The sequence below is a fragment of the Plectropomus leopardus genome, chromosome 20, assembly GCF_026936395.1.
Source record: "Plectropomus leopardus strain MGB_pleo_1.0 chromosome 20, ASM2693639v1, whole genome shotgun sequence".
Lineage (NCBI taxonomy): Eukaryota > Metazoa > Chordata > Actinopteri > Perciformes > Serranidae > Plectropomus > Plectropomus leopardus.
In genome coordinates this window covers 18,459,260-18,479,841 of record NC_142195.1, presented here as the reverse complement: position 1 = coordinate 18,479,841, position 20,582 = coordinate 18,459,260, and the positions used below count along the sequence as shown (strand labels likewise).

Sequence of the window (20,582 nt, the reverse complement as noted above, 5' to 3'; positions counted from 1 at the left end):
ATTTCAATGCACTTTATGTCCGTTTCTGCACTGAGTATATATTTTCATGATGCAGCCTTTACATCCAAGACAAATGCCCCGAGGGACAAATACAGTAGTCTTGAAGCTTTAATTAAAACAAGATATATTAAACACATAAAAAGTTGTGAGTTTGTAAGCCTGTAAGAATGTGTTCAAGACAAGTAAAAGTATACTATAAAAACTATTGTAACACTTTAAACTGCATTGAACTTTTAACACTCTCAACTGAAAAAAAATAAGTTTTACTCGAACTTCAATTCAAACAAAAAACATCAACTCGCATTGAGCTTTTAGGTTCCTGAGAACAATAACTTCAAGTGTTAAAGGCTTCTCTAACACATGCAGGTATAAAATCACAGTACCGTTAGAGGCAGCGAGATTCACGAGAATCAAAAGATTATGTGAGAATCCAGCCCTGATTTGCTAACTACTACAGGCCTACAGGTGGACTCAATTCTATCATCACAAGGTGTAAACAGTAATATTGGCCAACCGTAATGTACAGCTTAAATAGGACACACAAGTGGAATGCTCCACTTCCCATTGACTGTAATTCTGTAACATGAATACAACTAAAGAACAGTTTGCACTCTACTCTAGATTTATACATAGATAGACACTCCAGTTAGGCTGTTTCACACTTCTTTTGAGTAAAACATTTTGAGTTGTCCTTGTGGTAGCTATAAAAAGCATTAAAAAATAATAGAATCAGTATTATATTATGTCTTTCTGCTGCCTATATCAAAGAAAGATTGCATGCAAGGCTTAAACTGATGCATGATTTTCATAAGAGTGTCTTCTAGTGTTTTAGTTTACTTTATTTAATTTATCAAAAGGACAGCGTGCAATGACTTCAATCATTTACAAGAAATAAAAACATGGTTGTACCAGATTCGATATGTTGATTAATGTGCATTGTCCTAACTCAATAAACCGAATAAAGACTTAGAAAAAAAAGATTTACGGAGACACTTATGTCCATCTGTAGTACTACAATGATGCAGTACTGACAGTTACTGTACAGACCACCAGAAAAGCAGCTGCACCACAAAATAATGGACAGTATGCAAACTCAACAGCATAAAACACAACATGATATACACAATAACCACATTTTTTATCTTATCTTATCTAACTGGTGCATGGTTTTCATTATTTATTATTAAGTTTTTTGTTTTCATTTTTATCAATTTTATTTTTGTAGGACAGTGCTACTGAAATTACAATTTGGCCAGCAATAGGGTGGCCTGTCAACCATTTTCTAATTCACAATGACAATAAAGTGATTTACAAGGGATTTTTTTTTTATTGTTAATGTAAATAAGGTGCAAGAACACATCAAAAAAAGAGCTTGTTTAACAAAAGTGCCAGTGATGGATCTTCCATACTACTTGACTGAGACCCAAGCTGAGCCCAAAATTTAGAAACTGGCCCCGTTCCCCTGTCACTTTGGAAAATGGGCCCGCAAGCAAAACAAGCCGAATAGCCCTGGCTCACAGGACAGTAGTCAAAAATAATGAAAAATGTCCTGAAGAATTAATCAGAGCTCGATATAATACTTTCAAATGCCATGTTTTGTCTGACCAAGAGTCCATATCCCAAAGATACTTCATATACAATGATATAAATCAGAGAAAGGCAGTAACACTGCATATTTTTTACATTGTAGTTACACAATTAAACACATGACAGATGCATTTCACTGGATAATTTGAGTGGATATTGATTTCTATTTATTTGCAACATGTCACAGATTACATGATTATGAACCTTTATTTGATTTACACTGTGAAACAGATCATTTAAAGAAAAATCACAGATGACATTTCACACCACTTTGATACCAGCCTGAGAATCATCCTCTCTGAAGCACAACCTCTTCTCATTACAAGAAGCCTGAACATGTAAGAATTACAGTAATACTTGAGTAGGACGAGGGTGAGAGTGAAAGAGTGGGAGTCACCGAGGAAACGAAAGGGAGGACAAGGAGTGAACTGACAGATACCAAGCTGTCAGTTTTGTTCCTCAGAGATAGGGGGCTGGTCTGACATCATTTGAGAGTAAAGCTGCCAAGTTATATGCAAAGACATGGAGACAGATGACAGTCTTCTTGTGAGTGGTTTGCTACAAAGACGCAATTGTCAGTACTGAAGACGTGCTGAAATTACTAGTTGTGCCAATCAAGCTTATGATGGTTATTTGAGATTGAAATGCAAGTGATTACAAACAACAAAAAATGATGACAGATTGTTTAATAAATTTCAATTCAAGTTTCATCCTCAAGGGGAGAAAACATTTTATGTGGAGATTCTGGTGCTTTGAAGACACTGACAGACACTTCTGACGTTCCTGCTATATGATTTCTCTACGCTGGAGAGGCATCTGAGAAACCTCAGTAACCAATTGGCATTGTACCTCATGTTCATGCAGCCAACTGTAATTCAGTTTGAGCGAGTGTTTTGTTCTCTGGTTGGTTGAAGCAGGTTTGCATCTTTTCTCAGCTCCATCTGTTAAGTTGGACCAAAGTCCAATTACTTGCACGCCTATTATCCTTCGTGCACACACATTTAAGATGCATCTGTACACATTCAGTAGACCTGACACTTGAGGTTTCATGGAGGGAGTGCCAAATCTTTCTCATCTTTCTCACATCTCAGAAGAGGATGCTGACGGGAAATCATCAAACAGACAAAAGAACAGAAGATAATCTTTGTCAAAGCAGTCCAAATGATGACATTTCACAACTACATCCATGATAGACTTTAGAAATGTTGCATTTATATGATTTCTTAGAATGAATTTGAATTATTTTGCCGACTTTTTCATTTCTCCCTTTTCTCTCCAGGTGTCAAAGCGATGTGACTACGTGTATGTCAACGGGAAGGAGACAAGAGGAAAGAGCAAAGTGATGCTCAACTTTACCTACAGTTTTCTGAGCGCCCAGCTGGAAATGAGTGTATGGATGCCCCGCCTGCCCTTGTACATCGATGTGGCCGACCCCGAGCTCAGCCAGATAAAGGGCTGGAGGGTCCCTGTTAGTGCGGGCAACAGAAGGTAAGGTCTGATTGTCAAATGCATCTATACTGTTACATGTTGAACTGGCACTGGCCCAAATACCAGTTTTTGGGCAGCAAAGCCTTAGTGAGAAATGTCTGTGATAAAACAAATCTTCAAGGGAGGATTGGGGGGTTACTGTGAGATAAGAGGACATTTTTTTTGGAACACTGGTTTTCAGTTGGTGCGACTAATTTACAGGAAAAAGAGCCATTTTGATAGCACACAGGTCGCAGTAACAATAGCCATAGTAGCTATTTAAAGAAAACAGGGGTTTTCTGCCACAATTAAAACATCTGCCACCATGTATGAATTTTTGAAGCTGCACCATTCATAAGCAGGAACATTGGAACATTTATACCCTTTTGGTATAAAATACTATCAAAGCACAGAGCACACTCTGCACACAGACGGGAAAGCAGAACACCAAGCATGGTAAAATTTAACTGTTTATTTTGCCGAGTCTAAAAGTTTGCATTCACCACCTCTGTAGCAGCTGCTCTATTCATCCGTGAATCTGATAAGCTCTGACTGGATCAACAGATCAATAATCCACCCTACAACTCAAACTACTCAAGGTGCTGCTGAAGAAAATTAGGAGTCATGAAGAGTTGTGCCGGTGCTGCGTTAATGGACCCACAAAAACATCTGAATTTTCAGAGGTGACACAGGATGCTGATTTGCCAAGATACTTGTGGTTTTGTAACTTGCCAGTTTCCTTTGACATATCTGGTACTAACCTTTGTAAATGTTAAAACTACTCTAGACACTTGAATTTGTCAACATCACACCAGCAGCTCTATAAGCCTGTCATGGGTGGTCAAACTGTTGGAGTTACAAAACTCATCAGTAACTTTAAATGTCCTTGTATGAGAAAAACTAATATTGATTTTGGTGCACAATGAATTGTGAATTACTTTTTCTTAATTCATGGGTTATTTGTGAATTCGGGAGTAATACAGAACAGTGGAGCTTACAGATTTGGACATTGATTACCACAGCGATGATCCAAGGTTTTACACCTTAAAGCATGAGGGTCAGCCATATGTTGTAGTCAGCCTAAGTGTTTTTGTTAAATTTACTCCTATTTTGAACTGGACACTTAGCACTGGCACTACATTAGCAGTAGGGTTGAAATGGTATGTGATTTTCACAATAACTAAACAGCCGGTGAGATTCTCAGTCTGGTTGCATTTTTGTTTTGTTTTTTCATGACCATGAGCAAATGTACACAGTAGATAACCAGCAGTTCTCAAACCACAGTATACCTTGCAACCAGTATACCACTGCAACCCTGATCAGCAGCTATAAGGCAGCTATTCCCACCAAAACATCTTTGATCCTTGCTAAACCAACACTAAACTCTTGAACAAGCAATACGCAAAATAGATTTCTGGCTTCATCCAGTGACTACCCACACATCACAGCACAAGCTGGCCACATTAAAATAGTTCCTGGACAAGTCTAAATTCCTTTATTTAGGTCATTAACTTGAGATGTTTTTTAACCACCCCTGCATGAGAATCCCAATCACATTCTTCACTCGGTAAAATAAATGGGAGGCTACAATAAATTGTCTTGCTAATGTTGGTGCAGACGTATGAGGCATAAAATGCAGCTGCAGAGCTGGTATAATGAGTGTCTAATAATTCATTGGACTGGTCTCCCAAAAGGTACTAATGCTGAATAAGAAATGAGCAATAATTTTGAGCATTACGGAGCATGGCCAGAATTCCTGAGGCTGAAAAGTGACACAGTGTGTGATGATCTGTGCGGCGCATCGTGAGACGTACAAGGCGGTTGCAATAAAAATATTGAAATTGGTGACTTTTTTTCCTTCAAATATGAATGCAGCTGATTAAAATACAAATAACCCTATTCAAATCAAAAGATCATCACCAGGGCACACTGACTAATTTACATTTAATAACAGCTATTATGATTATTATTCACTGTGATCATACAGGCAGTAACTATGGTGAAGACACAAAGCACTGTTTTTGTAATGTAAAAAAGAAATTCATATTTTCCATCTGAAAATTAAATTCATGCACAATGTATACAGTGAAAAAAAAACAGTAATAACATGATGTCACGGTCGACATACATTCTCTTTAGTGTTGGCAATTTATTCAAATAAATAGATGATGAAGGTCAAGTCACAATATGAATTTGCCTCAAATGGAAACATTGCTGGCACTGAAAGGTGTGCAGAGATTTTGAGACCTCAACTAGCACCAACAGTTAATGTTTTCAATGTAACTCTTTTATCCATGAAACATCTTTGCAGAAAGCATCTTTTTAAAGAACAGTCCTGCCACAAAGTCACTGCAGTGTCATTTCCCATTGGCCAACACTCCACAGGGTGGCACTCTAACACAAATACCCCCTGCTATCCATGCCTGATCCCATCAGTCATCTGTCAAGTGCATCACTGCATGAAGAACGCATTAAATGTGAATTTTATGTGTATATGTGTGAGCAGTGGTGGAAGAAGTTTGCAGTTCCTTTACTTTACTGTTACTTGAGTAAAAATAAGTAAGTATAATCACAAAAATATACTTCAAGTATTAAAACTAAAAGTATCCAATGTACAAAAGTCTTTAAGTCTTTAAAAATGGGGGGGAGGCACCCCAAAAAACCTCACCATTATTTTTTAAAAACTGTTTTGTTTTTTTTTTAAAAAAGAAAAAAAAAAGGTTTATCAAAACAGTTGGCAAATAATTTGCTTTCAATCAGCTGATAGATTAATAAACTGTTTGTGTCAGCTGTACTTTTATAAACTGTACGGCAATTTAATTTATTACAAAACAACATACTTTATAAACTCTTGTGTTTTTATATAAACATCTTAATATGTAAAGTAACTGAACCTGTCAGATAAATTTGGTGAGGTAAAAGTACAATATTTCCCCCGGTAATGGAGTGGATTAAAAGTATAAAGTGGCATGAAAAGAATAGATTCCAGTGAAGTACAAGTACCTTAAATTTATACTTAAGCACAGTACTTGAGTAAATTTACTAAGTTGCATTCCACCTTTATGTGTAAGTGAGAGAGAAAAAAAACAAACAAAAAGAGAATAAAGAAAAGAAAAAATTTCAGTTTATCAGTGTGTGCGTGCTCCAGCCTTGTGTGCACTCATTCGCATTCACATGAGCGTGCAAGCCACCTCATTACACTCTCGACACCTTGGCTGACCTGTCACTCACTGCTACAAACATGACCTGACCTCTTGTTTCTGTTGCCAGCCACAAATGTCACCTTGGTTTAGACGGCGGTCCCTTCACTGATGTGGAATACGGGAGAGGGAGGGGATGTAGAAGGGAGGTTAGGAACTAAGCCAAGCCATTGGGCCACAGCATGTTACCCTGTCAGTCCGTTTTTCTGCCTGACCGGCCATGCCTCATTAAACCTAATGGAAACTGTCACTGTCACTCCCTTCTGGCCACCTGACTGTTAGAGAGAGATATGCAGGCCGAGCTTGAATGTGTAAGAAAATAAAGGTGAGAGTGTGAGAGAGAAGCAGAGTGTGAGAGTTGAAAAATAGATTACAGGAAAGTCAGCAAAGAATTGATGTGTACACTATAGAGTGAGAGCCAGGTGTGCAGTGAGACGAAACGTTGACAATGGCAATGCACAGGACAATAGAACAGACCTACATAGTGATAAAGAGTGATGGAAGATGAAGGAGGGGAATGGATAAGACTGATGTATACGCCCTAATAGCTATAGCAATGTTTCTCTTCATTGTCAACACGACTCGACTCTCTGGAGCAGATCAGTGTCCCAAGGCCACAGCTCCCACAGTTCAGTATGGAGACCAAAAAATAAAATGTGTTGTTGTTTCATATGATGTATTATAGTACTTGAGGGAGCTGTTTGTGTCTAGAGGCATTTTTCAATGTATTTTTTTGGAAAGAAGTGGAACCTACAACCTTTGGGAGGTACAGTAAATTCCAGTTAATCAAGACTTAAGATAACGTGCTGATAAAATATAATACTCTAGAGCAGACTTAAAGCTGTTGCTGTTGACTTTTCTAAAAAATACGATTTTGTCCAGCCGGTCTTATCCTCAGGTCATCAAATAACACTGCTTTGTCAGTGATTTTGGCATAAGATACCGATGCCAAAACCGACCTTTCACAGCCATATTAAACATCACTGGCAACCAAGTGGGAGTTTGAAATGAGACCAGACAGAACCTTTCAAGGTTTTATGATGTGCTGTCAGTTAGCTGGACAGCACCTGGTGCGGCCGAATTATATGCGGACAGGGGGTGTTTGTTCATAACACGGCTGGATGGAACCTGTTGCGGCTGTATGATATGCCGCTTCATGGTGTCAAGTTGAAACACTGACAGTAATAACATAATATAAGAAGCTGGACGGTGCAAATAGGGCAGGGGGAGGGGTGGCAGATGGGTCCAACAAACCCCCGACTTTCATCCAGGAGCCCAGTATTTGCTCCTCGTGTAAACCCAACCATGTGCTTTTGTTGTTTAATCCTAAATCTGTGCTTTGGTTTACATCCCGGCATTGGTCACAGCATCCTAGAACATCAACAGCAGACACAGGAGGATATCTAGAGCTTAATATGTAGATGCAAAAGTCCGATGACAAAACAGCGATACATAACAACTTGGGATGTAAACGTGTTGTTTTCTCTTACTGGATGAATATGCCACTATATCAAGACAGTAGTACATGAGACAGATAAGCAGAGAAAAAAAGCTTTCTTCCTTTGCAAGAATACACTATGCCTGAACAAATACAAACAATCAGAGCAGAGGATTCTCTAACACAGCTGTCAATTACCTAAATCATTGCTCATGAACTGCGGTCAAACCAAAGACAGCATCTAAAGATGGACAACTGAATTTCACTTATCCCCACTGTACAAAAGTTAAGCCAAAATATCATGGCTATATCTGCTAGCATCTTGCACTGGTGACATCATTTAAAACCGGAGTCTAAGCAGTAGCCATTTCCACAGTGTCGTGAGAAAGTTTGCTCTGGACAGTGAGTGGTGCTTGGTTTTGGCTCGACTGTTTTTAGCATGGTTCCTGGGTCAGAAATGTTCTCTTTTTACAGCTAAACAGTACACTAAAATAATAATAAATATTCTGTTACTGTGTTGCCTATTTCTTGACTCAAAAGTTTTCAGAAACATGTTTTAGCTTACCATTAACCTGTAATATGAGATCCAGCCAGCTGCCATTGCTTTGTTATTGTGGTAGTTAAAGGTATTTCTACCTCTGGAGCAAAAGTGTCCCTTTTTTATGTTTTCTCTGATCATGTGTCACTGTTTTCAAAAGTATTTTTGTATTTCTACCGCACAAATGGCATAGTTTTACGTGAAAGCCCTTTTTATATTGGTCAAATACCTCGTGCAACCAAGTGGGATATTTAATGTTCTAATTTTGTTTTTCAGAAATGTATAAACTTGCTATAAGTGCAGCAAAACCTTATATCAAACATCTAGGTGCCATAAAAATCGTGCCTGTTGGCGTTGAGACTATATTTTATCTTTTAAATTGCACCATGCTGTCTATTCGTATCACTGTTTGGATGTCTTACTAGATTCACACAGGTACCTATTAGCCCTTCCATAATTCTTTGCAGGATTTTCTGATTTCCACTCACTGTCTTTCTGTTCTACCTTCCCCACTCTAATGTGGGTCTTTTAATGTGATAAAGGGCCACATAAACTTGGCTTAAATAGGAGGAAAAAGAGCAGAACAAATGTGTCATGAAATTCCCCAGCTAGATTTGCAAACATTCATTTGTTACAAACATATCTTTCTGAGATGGCTGTATCTGCAAAGTGTTTGCCGTGGGCCAAATAAATGGCAGGCACGCAGCAAAAATATCAGTTGCCCTTTTAAAGAAAATGAGAAAGCGAGTAAGGCATCAGTTTGTCACTGCAAGCTGTTTTTAATGGATTTTTTTAAAACACTGGGAGCCTATGACTTTCGGGAGGTCGGGAAAACCTGCAGCATGACCGACAGTCAAAGCTTTGACTGCAGTAAATACATCAGAGGGTTTAGACTTTATGGGCATCAATGGTGATAAGAAAAAATGAATTACACTGAATGATGATAGGAAAAAGTAGAATTACACTGGTGATAACCTTCAAAGTATTTTTTCTCTTTAGGACTTCTCCAGATACAAAGAGCCACCAGTGCTTTTTAGCTCAGAAACATAAGTATACTTATGCAACGTGCTTCTACATTTTTCACATTCCTTAAGTAATTGAGCCGTACTTTATACCCATTGCTCATCTGTCCCTCTCTTCACATTCCTGCAGGTATGAGAGGGTCACTGACTACAAGGATGAAGACGATGCAGCTGAGGAGAGGACAGAAAGTGGCTGCGTTGCCCAGTATCAGAGCACCACCCTGCGTGTCCTCACACACTTTGTGGCAGATACGGGGGAAGTTAGAGGAGCCGTGGAGGAGGATGGGCTGGGCCAGCAAAACTTTCTGCTCGGAAGCGACTGGCAGGTGGAGGTGACACAGCTGGTCAAGGATTCTCTGAGGGTGGAGGTCCCGAGGGTTGCACAACTGATGGAGGGCCAAATCTTAATAGGGATGAGCGCCGGAATCACCAAAATACAGGTTGTGTTTTTGTGTGTTTTGTCTGTGTATGTGCCTTTTGTGTGTGTGTGTGTGTTTGTCTGTTCTGGTAATCTAATAGGAAGAATGATTTGTCATTTTATCTTGTTTCTTTTACCCTGAAATATCGTGATATTTCAGGGTATTTTGTGATAACAATATCCTTAATGATATGACAAAATGCTGAAAAATATTATACTATTCATTTCCAACTAAAAGATTATCTCTCACTTCTTTAGTTTGTAAACAACAGCAGCAACTCAGATTCTGTGTAAAATATAAACAGTGCGAAAAAATTCTATCTACAAATTAAAACACCTCGACAGTTGCCAAATACCTTAAAACGTTCCTTAAATGTACCTTTTGAAGTATTAATTTTGCTTTCAACCATGCTTGTTGGTTCTGTGCATAAAGGCATGATGTCATTATGTCAACAAGTCGAAATATTGCCATTAATATCAAAAATTATACAGGTATCATGGTTAGCGATGATATAGCACACCCCTAATGGTCACATTCATTAGCATTTTCCACACATTCATGTATTTGTGGCAGCCCCCTACCATTAAAACATCTCCCACTGGACCGTTTATAAGGAGCGCTGTTGGAATATACCACACTATCTGAGCACAGACATGGCAGCAGAACAAATCTTTAGCTGTCTTTAATGCATCATGTGTGACAAACAGCTCTGTCTCAAAACCTAACCTACTCTCCAGGATATTTTATCAAAATGACTTTATTCTACATGTCTCTCAAACAAAATGTTTGCAATTTAAAAAAAAAACATATTCTGCGCACCTCATGACTTGGTCAGGACATAAAGTTACATGACATATATTCATTGAGACTAAACTGCAGGCTGTTAGAGGAGAAAATGAGAGGGAATGTAAGTAAAGGTTGTAAAAATGTAAATAGAAAACATGAATTAATATGTTGGGAAAATGGCCAAGCTCACATTATGCAGTCCACCAGTTTATTGGTCCAGTGTGGCATGGTGCATTCTGGCGGTTGTAGTTTGTCTACCTCTTTTAGAAAAGTGAATCCTGCAGCCCTTTTCTTCTGTTTTCTCTGGCCATTAGGCACCAATTTCACAAGTGATTCTACCTCATAGACCGGCTAGTTTAATGAAAAGATCTGGTCATGAAATACTGCTTTAATGATTGGAATAAATGCATAAAAACAGTAGTTGGAAATATGCAGACCTTGTCTAATCTTCCTCTCACTATAAAATGTATTCCTGCACACGTTGACTCAATAACTGAGTTGATTTTAAACATAACTAATTAAGTGGACTCAAGAGTATTGACAACTGTGTTAAGGAGACTGTGACATTTATTTAATTCAGATCAATTTAAGGTCCAACTTCAAACACAAGTGCTTTCAAATTGTTGACGCCGAAAGCCAAGAATAATCACTGCAGTAACCAAGTAGTGAAAATATATCGGATTAAACTTATTAGAGATACATTATATCATAGTAAGTCATGTATGTCCAGTTAAATGCAGGTTATGTAATGAACATAAGGGTTAATTGCACTACTTAATGATGTCAGCTATGTTTTCAGTCTTTGATATGCTGCTCAGGTGCTTTGTGCAAACGTTAAGTCACTCTGAATGAAAACATACTCTTGATTTAGAGTAAAGTTCTTGAGCTTAATCCAAAGACATCATGTAACCACTTAGTGAAACAGACATATGAAGCAAAGCATGACTTCAGCTCAAGGAGTCAACAAGGCTAGGTATTGGCGTGGCTTTCCTTACTAATTTTCTTAAAAACAAAACAAACCCATTTCAGTGTCACCATTTCTTGTGATCTTAATTTCGATGGAGTTATATTCACAGTTATTTTGAACATACCTTCATTTACTGGCTCTTTCTATGCATCTGAGACACACTATTAGATATAAGATATTTGCACTTTTCATGCAGGTACACATTGGCCTTTTAGCAACATATATATGCTGGGCATGTTCCAGCATCTGACAACAATTCTGTTTTTTCCAATATTTGGTCATACACAATTTTTTTTAGTATGACTTTTTAAAATCTAATTCTACAGTACATATCTATTCAAACATTGTGGAAGAGGATACATAGAAAAACTGAATTTTATTTGTTCTTTCAAAACTGGTCAACTGTCATTTACATTTGGAGGCCTATTTGGAAATTATCTCAAATGTCTTATAAGACAAAACTGCTTTACTGTGTAACATTTTCCAAAGCAAAAAATTTAGTAGAGTGTTGAATGTACAGTATATTTAAGGTTTGGTATTGTTTATATTTGAGCTGATACAAGTATCAGTATCAGTACCTCAAATTTGGTTTTAGTACCCAATGGTATCTTTACTTCTTCTTTACTTTTTCTACAATAACAAATGTGCAAATTTTGAACAACCAGTGAAAGTACATAATTTTAGAAAAGCCAAAGCAAACAATTGAGTAGCATGTAGAATGTACAGTATCTTTAGGGCAGGTACTGATCTGTTGGAGATGATATCAGTACAGGTGACAGTGCCTCGTATTTGGTACCAGGACCCTTCACTATATTTTCTTTTTCTATAATAATAAAGATTAAACTTTTGACAAACCTATGAAATACATACATGATTTTAAAAAACCCACAAACAACATTGAAACAATACTATTTTTAAAGTAAAACAGAAAAGAAAATAGACCATATCTATCAATGTAACATCAATACCTCCCTGGGACGCCAGTGGAGCTCAGTGGCCGGCTTCTCAGCTTTGAAGCCCTTTGCGGCACTTCTATCTCTTTTCTGAACCTGGCGGCTCCATAGAGCTTCATCATTTCTTCTGTTAAGTACCACAAACCCTGGAGGCCGGGGCACTTTGGGGCACTTTGCAGAGCTTACGCCTCCTTTCTGAACCCTGCATTATCACCCAGTTGCATTATTAAACAGCAAAATTTGGTACCGATTGTTTTAATGGAAATCTGTACTTGGTAGTACATTGTGAATCAGTCGGTTCCCTTAAAAGTATTGGGTTAGCTGGCCCCAGGTATCTTCCTACCTCCCTAGATCCATTCAAGATGACACAATAATGATAAACTACTTTGAGTATACCTTTTTATCTCTTTCAGTGTTGGATTTGAGTGTTGACACGGTTGCCCGCGGACTCATTTAAACAATATACTATTGTGCCTATTGTGTGGTAATGTGCTGGTTGAGTGGCACACGATAAGCTAATGTGGAAATTTTGAAAAGGATTACATGAACTTGAGAGCTCCTTCATTCAAAAAAAAGGAAAAAAATAGAGGGAGCCTTGCTACAATCATCCAAGAAAAATAGTGCTAATACACTACATGCTCCAGTTTCAAAAGGCTTTGAATACATAACACATTAGGAGTTTTATTTTGATCAAACTGTTCAGAATTACAATGAAGGACTTGGATTTGACAATTACAATAAAACCAAGGATTTCAAAAGACCACAGAGGTATCAAAAGATTCCATAGTGGCCACACAATTGGTAATGTGATCATTATTATACTGGGCTGCTAGTTCAATGTTGTATCAGGAGAAATTAATGAATCCATTTAAACACCAGCTTTCTGACATGTTATGGATAGACTACTTGCATGCTAACACATTTTGCCATTAACCTTTGCAGAAGTGTCAGTATAATGAGTCAGAGCAACATGGTCCGGGCAATGCTGGGTCGTATGTAATATTGTCAGTAGCACCATGTGGGATCCAAGTGCAAACAGGATTTCTTGGGGTAAGGTAGTGGACGCCCTCTGAGATTTGGACAGAAATCATACAAGACAAGACTGACAGCTTTGAATAAAAAAGAGGGAGGCCTGGCAGGGGTCTTTAATTGCTCTCTGGAGCTGAAATGAAACAGCCTGTAAACTCTGGGCCTGGTGTGAGGAAGGGACTTGTCTGAGGACATCTGGTGGGAAAATCTACGGACGATGGATGCAGACCCAAGGCGGAACCCATAGTCTCTGTAATGGGGTTGAGGAGAGAAACAACATCTCTGAAAATTGAACAAAGGACTCTGATAAAGGGGAGGAGAAGGGATCTGACTACTTCCACAGAATCAGGGAAAGGATCCTTGACATCTCTAAGAGGAGAGCAGCGAAAAGTCTGGACATTTGTTCATACGCATGTAGTCAGGGTTAGGTTGAAAGGATTGCTGATCTATTTGAGGAATGCAAAAGAAATGCTCCTGTCATTTTGTGGAGAGTTCTGTAGGAGGTTATAGATTAAACATCCTGCCTTATTTCAAGGAGACAGATTCTTATGGCCGTTAGGCAGCTTCACCTGATGAGAAAAGGTGATACAAGACTTCTTGAACTTTACATTTAGGAAACGATTTATACGTTCTTATTTTAGTAGCTTAGAGGGGTATTTCACAGATATAAAGAAGGCTCTCACATTAAACTAGGATGTCTATTCAGTAGAAAGACTGAAATACTTTTTAAATGGGTGCTAAATGACCAGAGAAAACAGACAAAAAGGATGCTTTTTCTCAAGAGGTAGAAAACCTACAACCACCAGAATGCATAGCGCTGCAACAGACCAATAAACACTCCAGCTGGTGGGTGACGCAATGTGAACTGGTCGGTGTGAACAATCATAGAAGGCCGGATCTTGTATTAGGGCTAAACAGTCAGCTAAAATATGTTTCTGATAACATTTGAGGCAAAAAGGCAATGCAGTAATATAAACTTGGTTAAAATTTACTCAGCCCTGCTTATTTTACCATTTAGGGCCTCTGTTTTCACTGTGCAGGATGCAGTATTTCCTGTTCACAATCTCTCCCTATTATAGTTAAACAGGGCATTAAAATATGTTTAAGAAATCATTTTTAGGAGACAAATATGCAATGCAGTGGCAGAATCCTGATTTATATATGGTAAGCACTGCCTAGCTTTACCATTTGGTTGAATTTCAGTCTGAGTTTGAGAGAGAGAGAGAGAGAGAGAGAGAAAGAGAGGTGGGTTAGTCTCTTGATCCAGTGCTACACTCTTTTTGTCAGTTGTGGCTGCATGGTTCGCGACTAATATGAAAAATGTGGAAGTACAACCTGTAGTTCGAGCAGCAGCCCAAGAGCCACTGAAACTCTGGAAAAGGGGATATCTAAGCATTGATTGAATGGAAGGAAGTTTACCTCAGTTTATCTACACATACTAGTCACACTGTTGTGAAAAGCTGAAAATCAGCAAAGCATTCCTTCAAGTTAGAAAAGCATATAGCATATTTTGACTTCAGCTTGATTTAATGTATAGCAACTGATGATGATGAGTTTACAAAGAACACCTGTTGCTAAACGGTAAAAGGCATTTGTATTGCACCTTTCTTGTTGTCTGACAACTCAAAGCACTTTTACACAGCATGTCACATTTATCTATTCACACATATACACACAAACACACATATTTACACATTGGTGGCAGAGGCTTCCATACAAGGTGCCACCTGCTACACAGCTAACAATCCACAAAGCCTCAAAATATTGGGCTCAGTATCTTGCCCAAGGATACTTCAACAAGCAGACTGGTTCCAGGGATTAACCTGCTGATCTACCGATTAGTGGACTCTATCTCCTGAGCTACAGCCACCCTGCAGCTACCAGAAGTGCAGCTAGACTCTTGTATAATTCAACAAAAATGAGAGATTTTTCTCATGAAACATTTTTAACATGCCACCAGCCCATAATTCCCATATTTTTTTTTTTTGCCAGTGCTTTCCTCTTTACAAAAAAAAAAACTATGCTTTTAAGTTAGTGAAAATCAACACCAGTCTGCATTTTTAACCTTTGCACTCATCTCAGAGATAAGGTTGAACCATTTTATTTTTTTTTTTAGACTACACAGATTTTAGCAGTGTTTTTCATTCAATGATATCAGGTTCACTGTGTGGGAGGCAAAAGGGAAAATGAAAAAAGGTAAACCAAAGGGAGGAAAACAGGGAAAAGGGCCCGTACAAATGAGGCAGTGATCGCTGCTGACAGTTCATTATGGCTGGTAAATGTGGCCATGCGGGGGCGGCTGGAGGAGAGACTGGAGCCCTAATTGGACGAGATGGGAGGGACTCTCATCTCATAACAATATCACAACTATTTACATGCTTGCACCTCTGGCAACTCGTGAAGGTGGAGAATATGTTAGTATCGTGGAGATTACATGTTTGCATGTAGGAGTGTTTTTACAGAGAGTATACATTTGTGTTTATGTCACAATGTTTTCCTATCTTTGGAGAATTCATGCATGTGGTCTCCACATATTATTCAGTTCAGAATACAGGGGAAATGCTATTATTTTGTTCTATTTACACCATTTTTTATCAACTCAGTACAAAATCAAGGATAGGGAGGCAGATGAAACATGAAGGAAGTACAGGAAAAACGCTTATTTTCAATTGACAAAGCCCATGAGCAGCCGTATAATTTATAAGTCATGCACCAATGGGAGTAAAGGAGGAGTCAGATAATGATAAAGTAGAGCAATAATGTCCACAGAGGTGGTCAGGGTGGATGAATAAGCCATCAAACCATCTGACTTTACCACAGGAGACTTGTGTTCATTTCTGATATACAAAAAAGTCAAACTGGTTTATTCCTGTTGTCTTTCTTTATTCCTGTTCTTTATTCCTTGGATACGGTTAGGGATCACAGTTGATCCCTAATCGTATCCAAGTGGTTATTATTGTAACCATGATGATAAAGGTCCCCTAACCTGAACATGATTACCAGACACTAGACAACAACTATAGATTTCTACACATTTACGTTTCTCTGGAGTTTTGACAGGTTTAAATTACATTTAATTCGCACACATTTAATAATCAACAGTGGCAATGCTCAAAACCTCAAACTTTGAGATCAGAAATAAATAATTTTATACAACTTTTTATACTCAGGTTAACTGTAAGCTCCGACTCATCAATCTCATTGATATGACACCGTTATAGTACTTACATTTTAATCCAGTCTTGTCTTATCAAAGTCACAGCTTTTATTATCTATTTTTAGCGCATCGCCTTGTCTTAGTCATAGTAAAAAAGGTCCCTCCCTATCATAATTAACTAAATTAACGTCATCTTGGATCTTAGCGGACCACAGTGAGTAGCAAGTGTTTTTCGTGTGTTTCAGGTGCTGTCCCCTCTGACTCCATCAGTCCTGGCTGAGAGGAGCATCAGAGTGGTGGATGATAAAGTGAGTGTGACAGAGCTGGGGGTGCAGTTGGTTTCTGGACTCTCTCTGTCACTGCAGCTCAGCCCAGGGAGCAACAGGGCCATCGTTGCCACTGCAACCACACAGGAAGTTACTGAATCCCTCAAACAGGTACAAATCCTAGACATGCAAAGGAGGGGGGTGGGTCTTATCTTTACTGTATTAGCACACTTTGTGCATTGTATGTGGCTTGCAAGGCTGAATCAGACTTATTATGGAGTATATGATATGTGATGCAGTTTTTCTTTTGTAATTAATTCACTCTTGATATAGTGAAGTCATCTCTTTGATTTGCATACCCAACCACTGAACAGCTCTGTTATTCCCATAATTAGACTCTCAAATGGAAAAAGGCTACTGTCTCTTCCCTTGGAGAGAAAAGAATATTTGGCTTTCAGAAGAATAGTTTCATATCCAATTGTTTCCATGAGCCTTTCTACTGTAATTAAGGCTCACTTTTGCTTCCACCATGTTCCTCCGTTTTATTCTCCAGTCATTCTTCTGCATTACGATAACTGTTTTTGGGGTTATTTTCGGGGTTATTTTTGCTGTTTTACTGACACAACTTTCAGAGTCCCCGCCCATGTTCATAGACTTTCATAAACCAGATTTCCAGACTTTTCCATGACTTTTCATGGACCCATAAAAAATCAGAATGCATTTTTTCTTGCCCCACTAGACTAGTGTTTTTCAAATACGGAATATAGAATATCAGAATCAAAATGATTCAAACTCTTTTTAAACATTATTTCAACCAGTACGCATACAGGAAGAAAGAGATGAACCCAAGGCAAGACTGACAAAATAGAGGTGATGGTGAATAAAACACTGTCACACAGCGACGCATATTTGAGCTATAAAGCGTTGATGGCTGGGTTGTTGTTGCAAGATTATAGTAACATTATAATTATACACAAGCAAATTGCACGACGTTTCCAAAACTCTCAAGGATTTTTAGAAATTTCATGATTTTTCCAGACTTGGGAAAAGTGATTGTGAAATTCCATGACTTTGCCTGGTTTTTCATGACTGTGGAAACCCTGAACTTTTTTTGTGCATTTCCTTAGGAGTCCCTCATCAGTGCTTGGCTCCAGTTCAGTGATGGATCCATGTCTGCTCTAGATAACTACAACCCTGCCCATTTTACCCTGACAGCCACCTCTTTAGATGAACAGGTGGTGGCAGTGCAGCATAGTGCAGCCTGGAAGTGGCCTGTCATTGTTGCCAAGGGGGAAGGCCAGGGTTTGCTTGTGCGCGTTGAAATGAGCCAATCTGAGGTGTGCCAGAGGGGAAAACGGCGTACTGTCTTAGCCACTGGAATGGCAAACATACAGACAAGGTTTGGTCAGCCAGAGGAGCAATACAAACAACCGGGAGATCGACGAACACGTCCTGATCCTCCATATTATGGCGGATCCATCGCAGACATGGAAACTGGGTTGATCAACCGTGGAGCGACTACCATCAGGGGCCACGTCCCAGTAAGGCCTAATGGGGGCCGTCTATCAGCGGACAGCGGGGCAAGGGTTCCAAATGAATTCTCTGAATATCCAGACCAGGCAGAGCTGCCTCGTAGCCGCAGCACTGATGACGACTTGTTACCATCCAAGCGAGGTCTAACAGACCTGGAGATTGGTATGTACGCCCTGCTGGGAGTCTTCTGCCTGGCCATCCTGGTTTTTCTCATTAACTGCATCTCGTATGCATATAAGTACCGTAGCAAACAACTGTCCTTGGAGGCCCCAGAAGCAATGCCCCATGCCCATGACTGGGTTTGGCTGGGCCAAGACGAAGGGTTATGTCTGCAGCAGCAGCAACAAGACGAGCTGAGCGGTACCCTAGAGGAGGGTAGTCAACTTTTAAATGGAGGCATCCAGCGTGGTAATACTGGTGTGGGAGGCTGTGGTTCGAGCGGGAGGAATGAGTCGCTTAACTCACCCACCACCAAGAGAAAGAGGGTGAAGTTCACCACCTTTTCCAATGTCAAGTCTAGTAATGGATGTCCTGTGCTCAGTCCATTAGCACTAGTGCAGACCAGTGAGATAAAATGGGTATGTCCGGACATCGAGCTTGGGGACTCAAAGGATCTTAGGAACTACATGGAAAAGCTTAATGAGAATGCAATTAAGAACATTGCATAGGGAGTGCTGGGTGTTTTCAATGAACTAAAGAGAAACTCACCTGAATGCCTTCAGAATAAGGAGGGAATGATGGTTGGCTGGGGGAAAGGATAAAGGGTGTGCGGACTGGGGCTGCTGTTGAACTGCTTCTCACCATAACAACAGAATAATGCGTTCAGCCTCTGTTGTTTTCATGACAGTACCCAGAAAGGGTAAAGCTACAGACCATGACGAGACATGATTTGCCATGACACCACAGCATAGTTACGAGGGGGAAAATGTGAACTTGATATTGTTGCTTAACTTAAATGTATGTTGTTTGTCTTTACTTGAGGTTCAGTTTCCTTTTCTATGCGCCATGTACTTTTGATTGAAGTTTTCTTTATTAATTCATCATGTTTTAATGTTGTATTTGTTGTACTTTTTTTGCGCTTTTTTTAAGAGTTGCTGTATGCTCTGTACCACACGTCAGCAATTATAGATTCTAGGAGAGAAGAGTTCAAAGCAATTTTGTATTGTATATAAATGCAAAGTTTGATTTGGAGATATTATGTGTATAGTAACATTTTGTAAAGTGCTGCTTGGTTTCGGTTTGGTTTTGTTTGTAGTTACGTTTTTTGTTCCGTCTCCAGAAAACCAGATCCATGCATGATGTTATTAAAGAGGAGGCATGTGTGTCTGATCTGGTATCTGAAATGAAAGTGTGTAGATAACTAATACCAATACCTCTGGAGACATGTCAGCTTAATATAATTGCATTCATTCATCCTAGAGCTGAGTTTTGGGTTGGTTTCAGTCTGATGATTTTGGTTTAAGGATTTTTTGTTCGCCCGTACATTTCCCCTCCTTATGTTGATGTTATTATGTATGCGATCCCCTTTGATTCAGTTGCAGATCTCACATAAAGCAGACTTTTTTACACTAATTTAAATTCTGATGCTACAAATCAAAAAAGAAATTAGTCACATTCAGAAAAACACTATCAAGAAAGTCAATAGACAATCACATCAATAATGTATGGGTTAATCCCTTCATTTTTAATGTTCCATAAAATTCAGTCCAGTTTACAGTTTGTACGGCCCTAAAGGTGGAGATTAGTTAACATAGTTGATTTTACGGTGTATGGCATTTTGGCTCCCAGAAAAAGCACCACAACAGTGAATGAGCAAACTGAAGTGAACACCCAAAGTCCGACCTCTTCACCCCTTTTGTCATAGATCAGCATTAGTCAAGTCCATCCCTTTTCTATCTCTGTTTTCAAAATTGGCTGCTGGACTAATTAAAACTGAAGGTGACTCTTCTCCATCATGCTGCTGTGTGATTCATTGGTCTGACTGTTGTATTCTTCTCTCGGTCTGTCTGCTTTTGCTCATCTGACTGGTTTTTGTGAGTACACAGACAGTGGCTTCATCAAATATCAAAATGAAGTGCCTGTGGTTTGTTGACAGTGGGTGCAGCTGCCAGCTGAAGCAGGAGAGATAAGCTATCATGCACGTATCATCCCACCACTCAAAACCACCTATACATTCAGGTATTTGTTTATTTTCTCTATCTAATGTATGAGCGGTATTTA

The 20,582-nt window shown here is 39.0% G+C and overlaps 1 protein-coding gene and 1 long non-coding RNA gene across 2 annotated transcripts in view; one reads left to right on the top strand and one right to left on the bottom strand.

The window, feature by feature from the left end:
- The window catches only part of LOC121960000 (transmembrane protein 132C), a 190,105-nt gene extending 169,788 nt beyond the window's left edge, over positions 1-20,317 (top strand). Inside the window, exons 7-10 of the mRNA XM_042509583.2 lie at positions 2,867-3,075; positions 9,383-9,692; positions 16,809-17,000; positions 17,957-20,317. Of these exons, the coding sequence (XP_042365517.1) occupies positions 2,867-3,075; positions 9,383-9,692; positions 16,809-17,000; positions 17,957-19,030 (1,785 nt within the window). The 3' untranslated portion in view covers positions 19,031-20,317. The remainder of the gene's footprint in view (positions 1-2,866; positions 3,076-9,382; positions 9,693-16,808; positions 17,001-17,956) is intronic.
- LOC148186209 (uncharacterized) overlaps positions 1-20,582 on the bottom strand; it is a 132,220-nt gene that overhangs the window by 74,958 nt on the left and 36,680 nt on the right. The window lies entirely within an intron of this gene.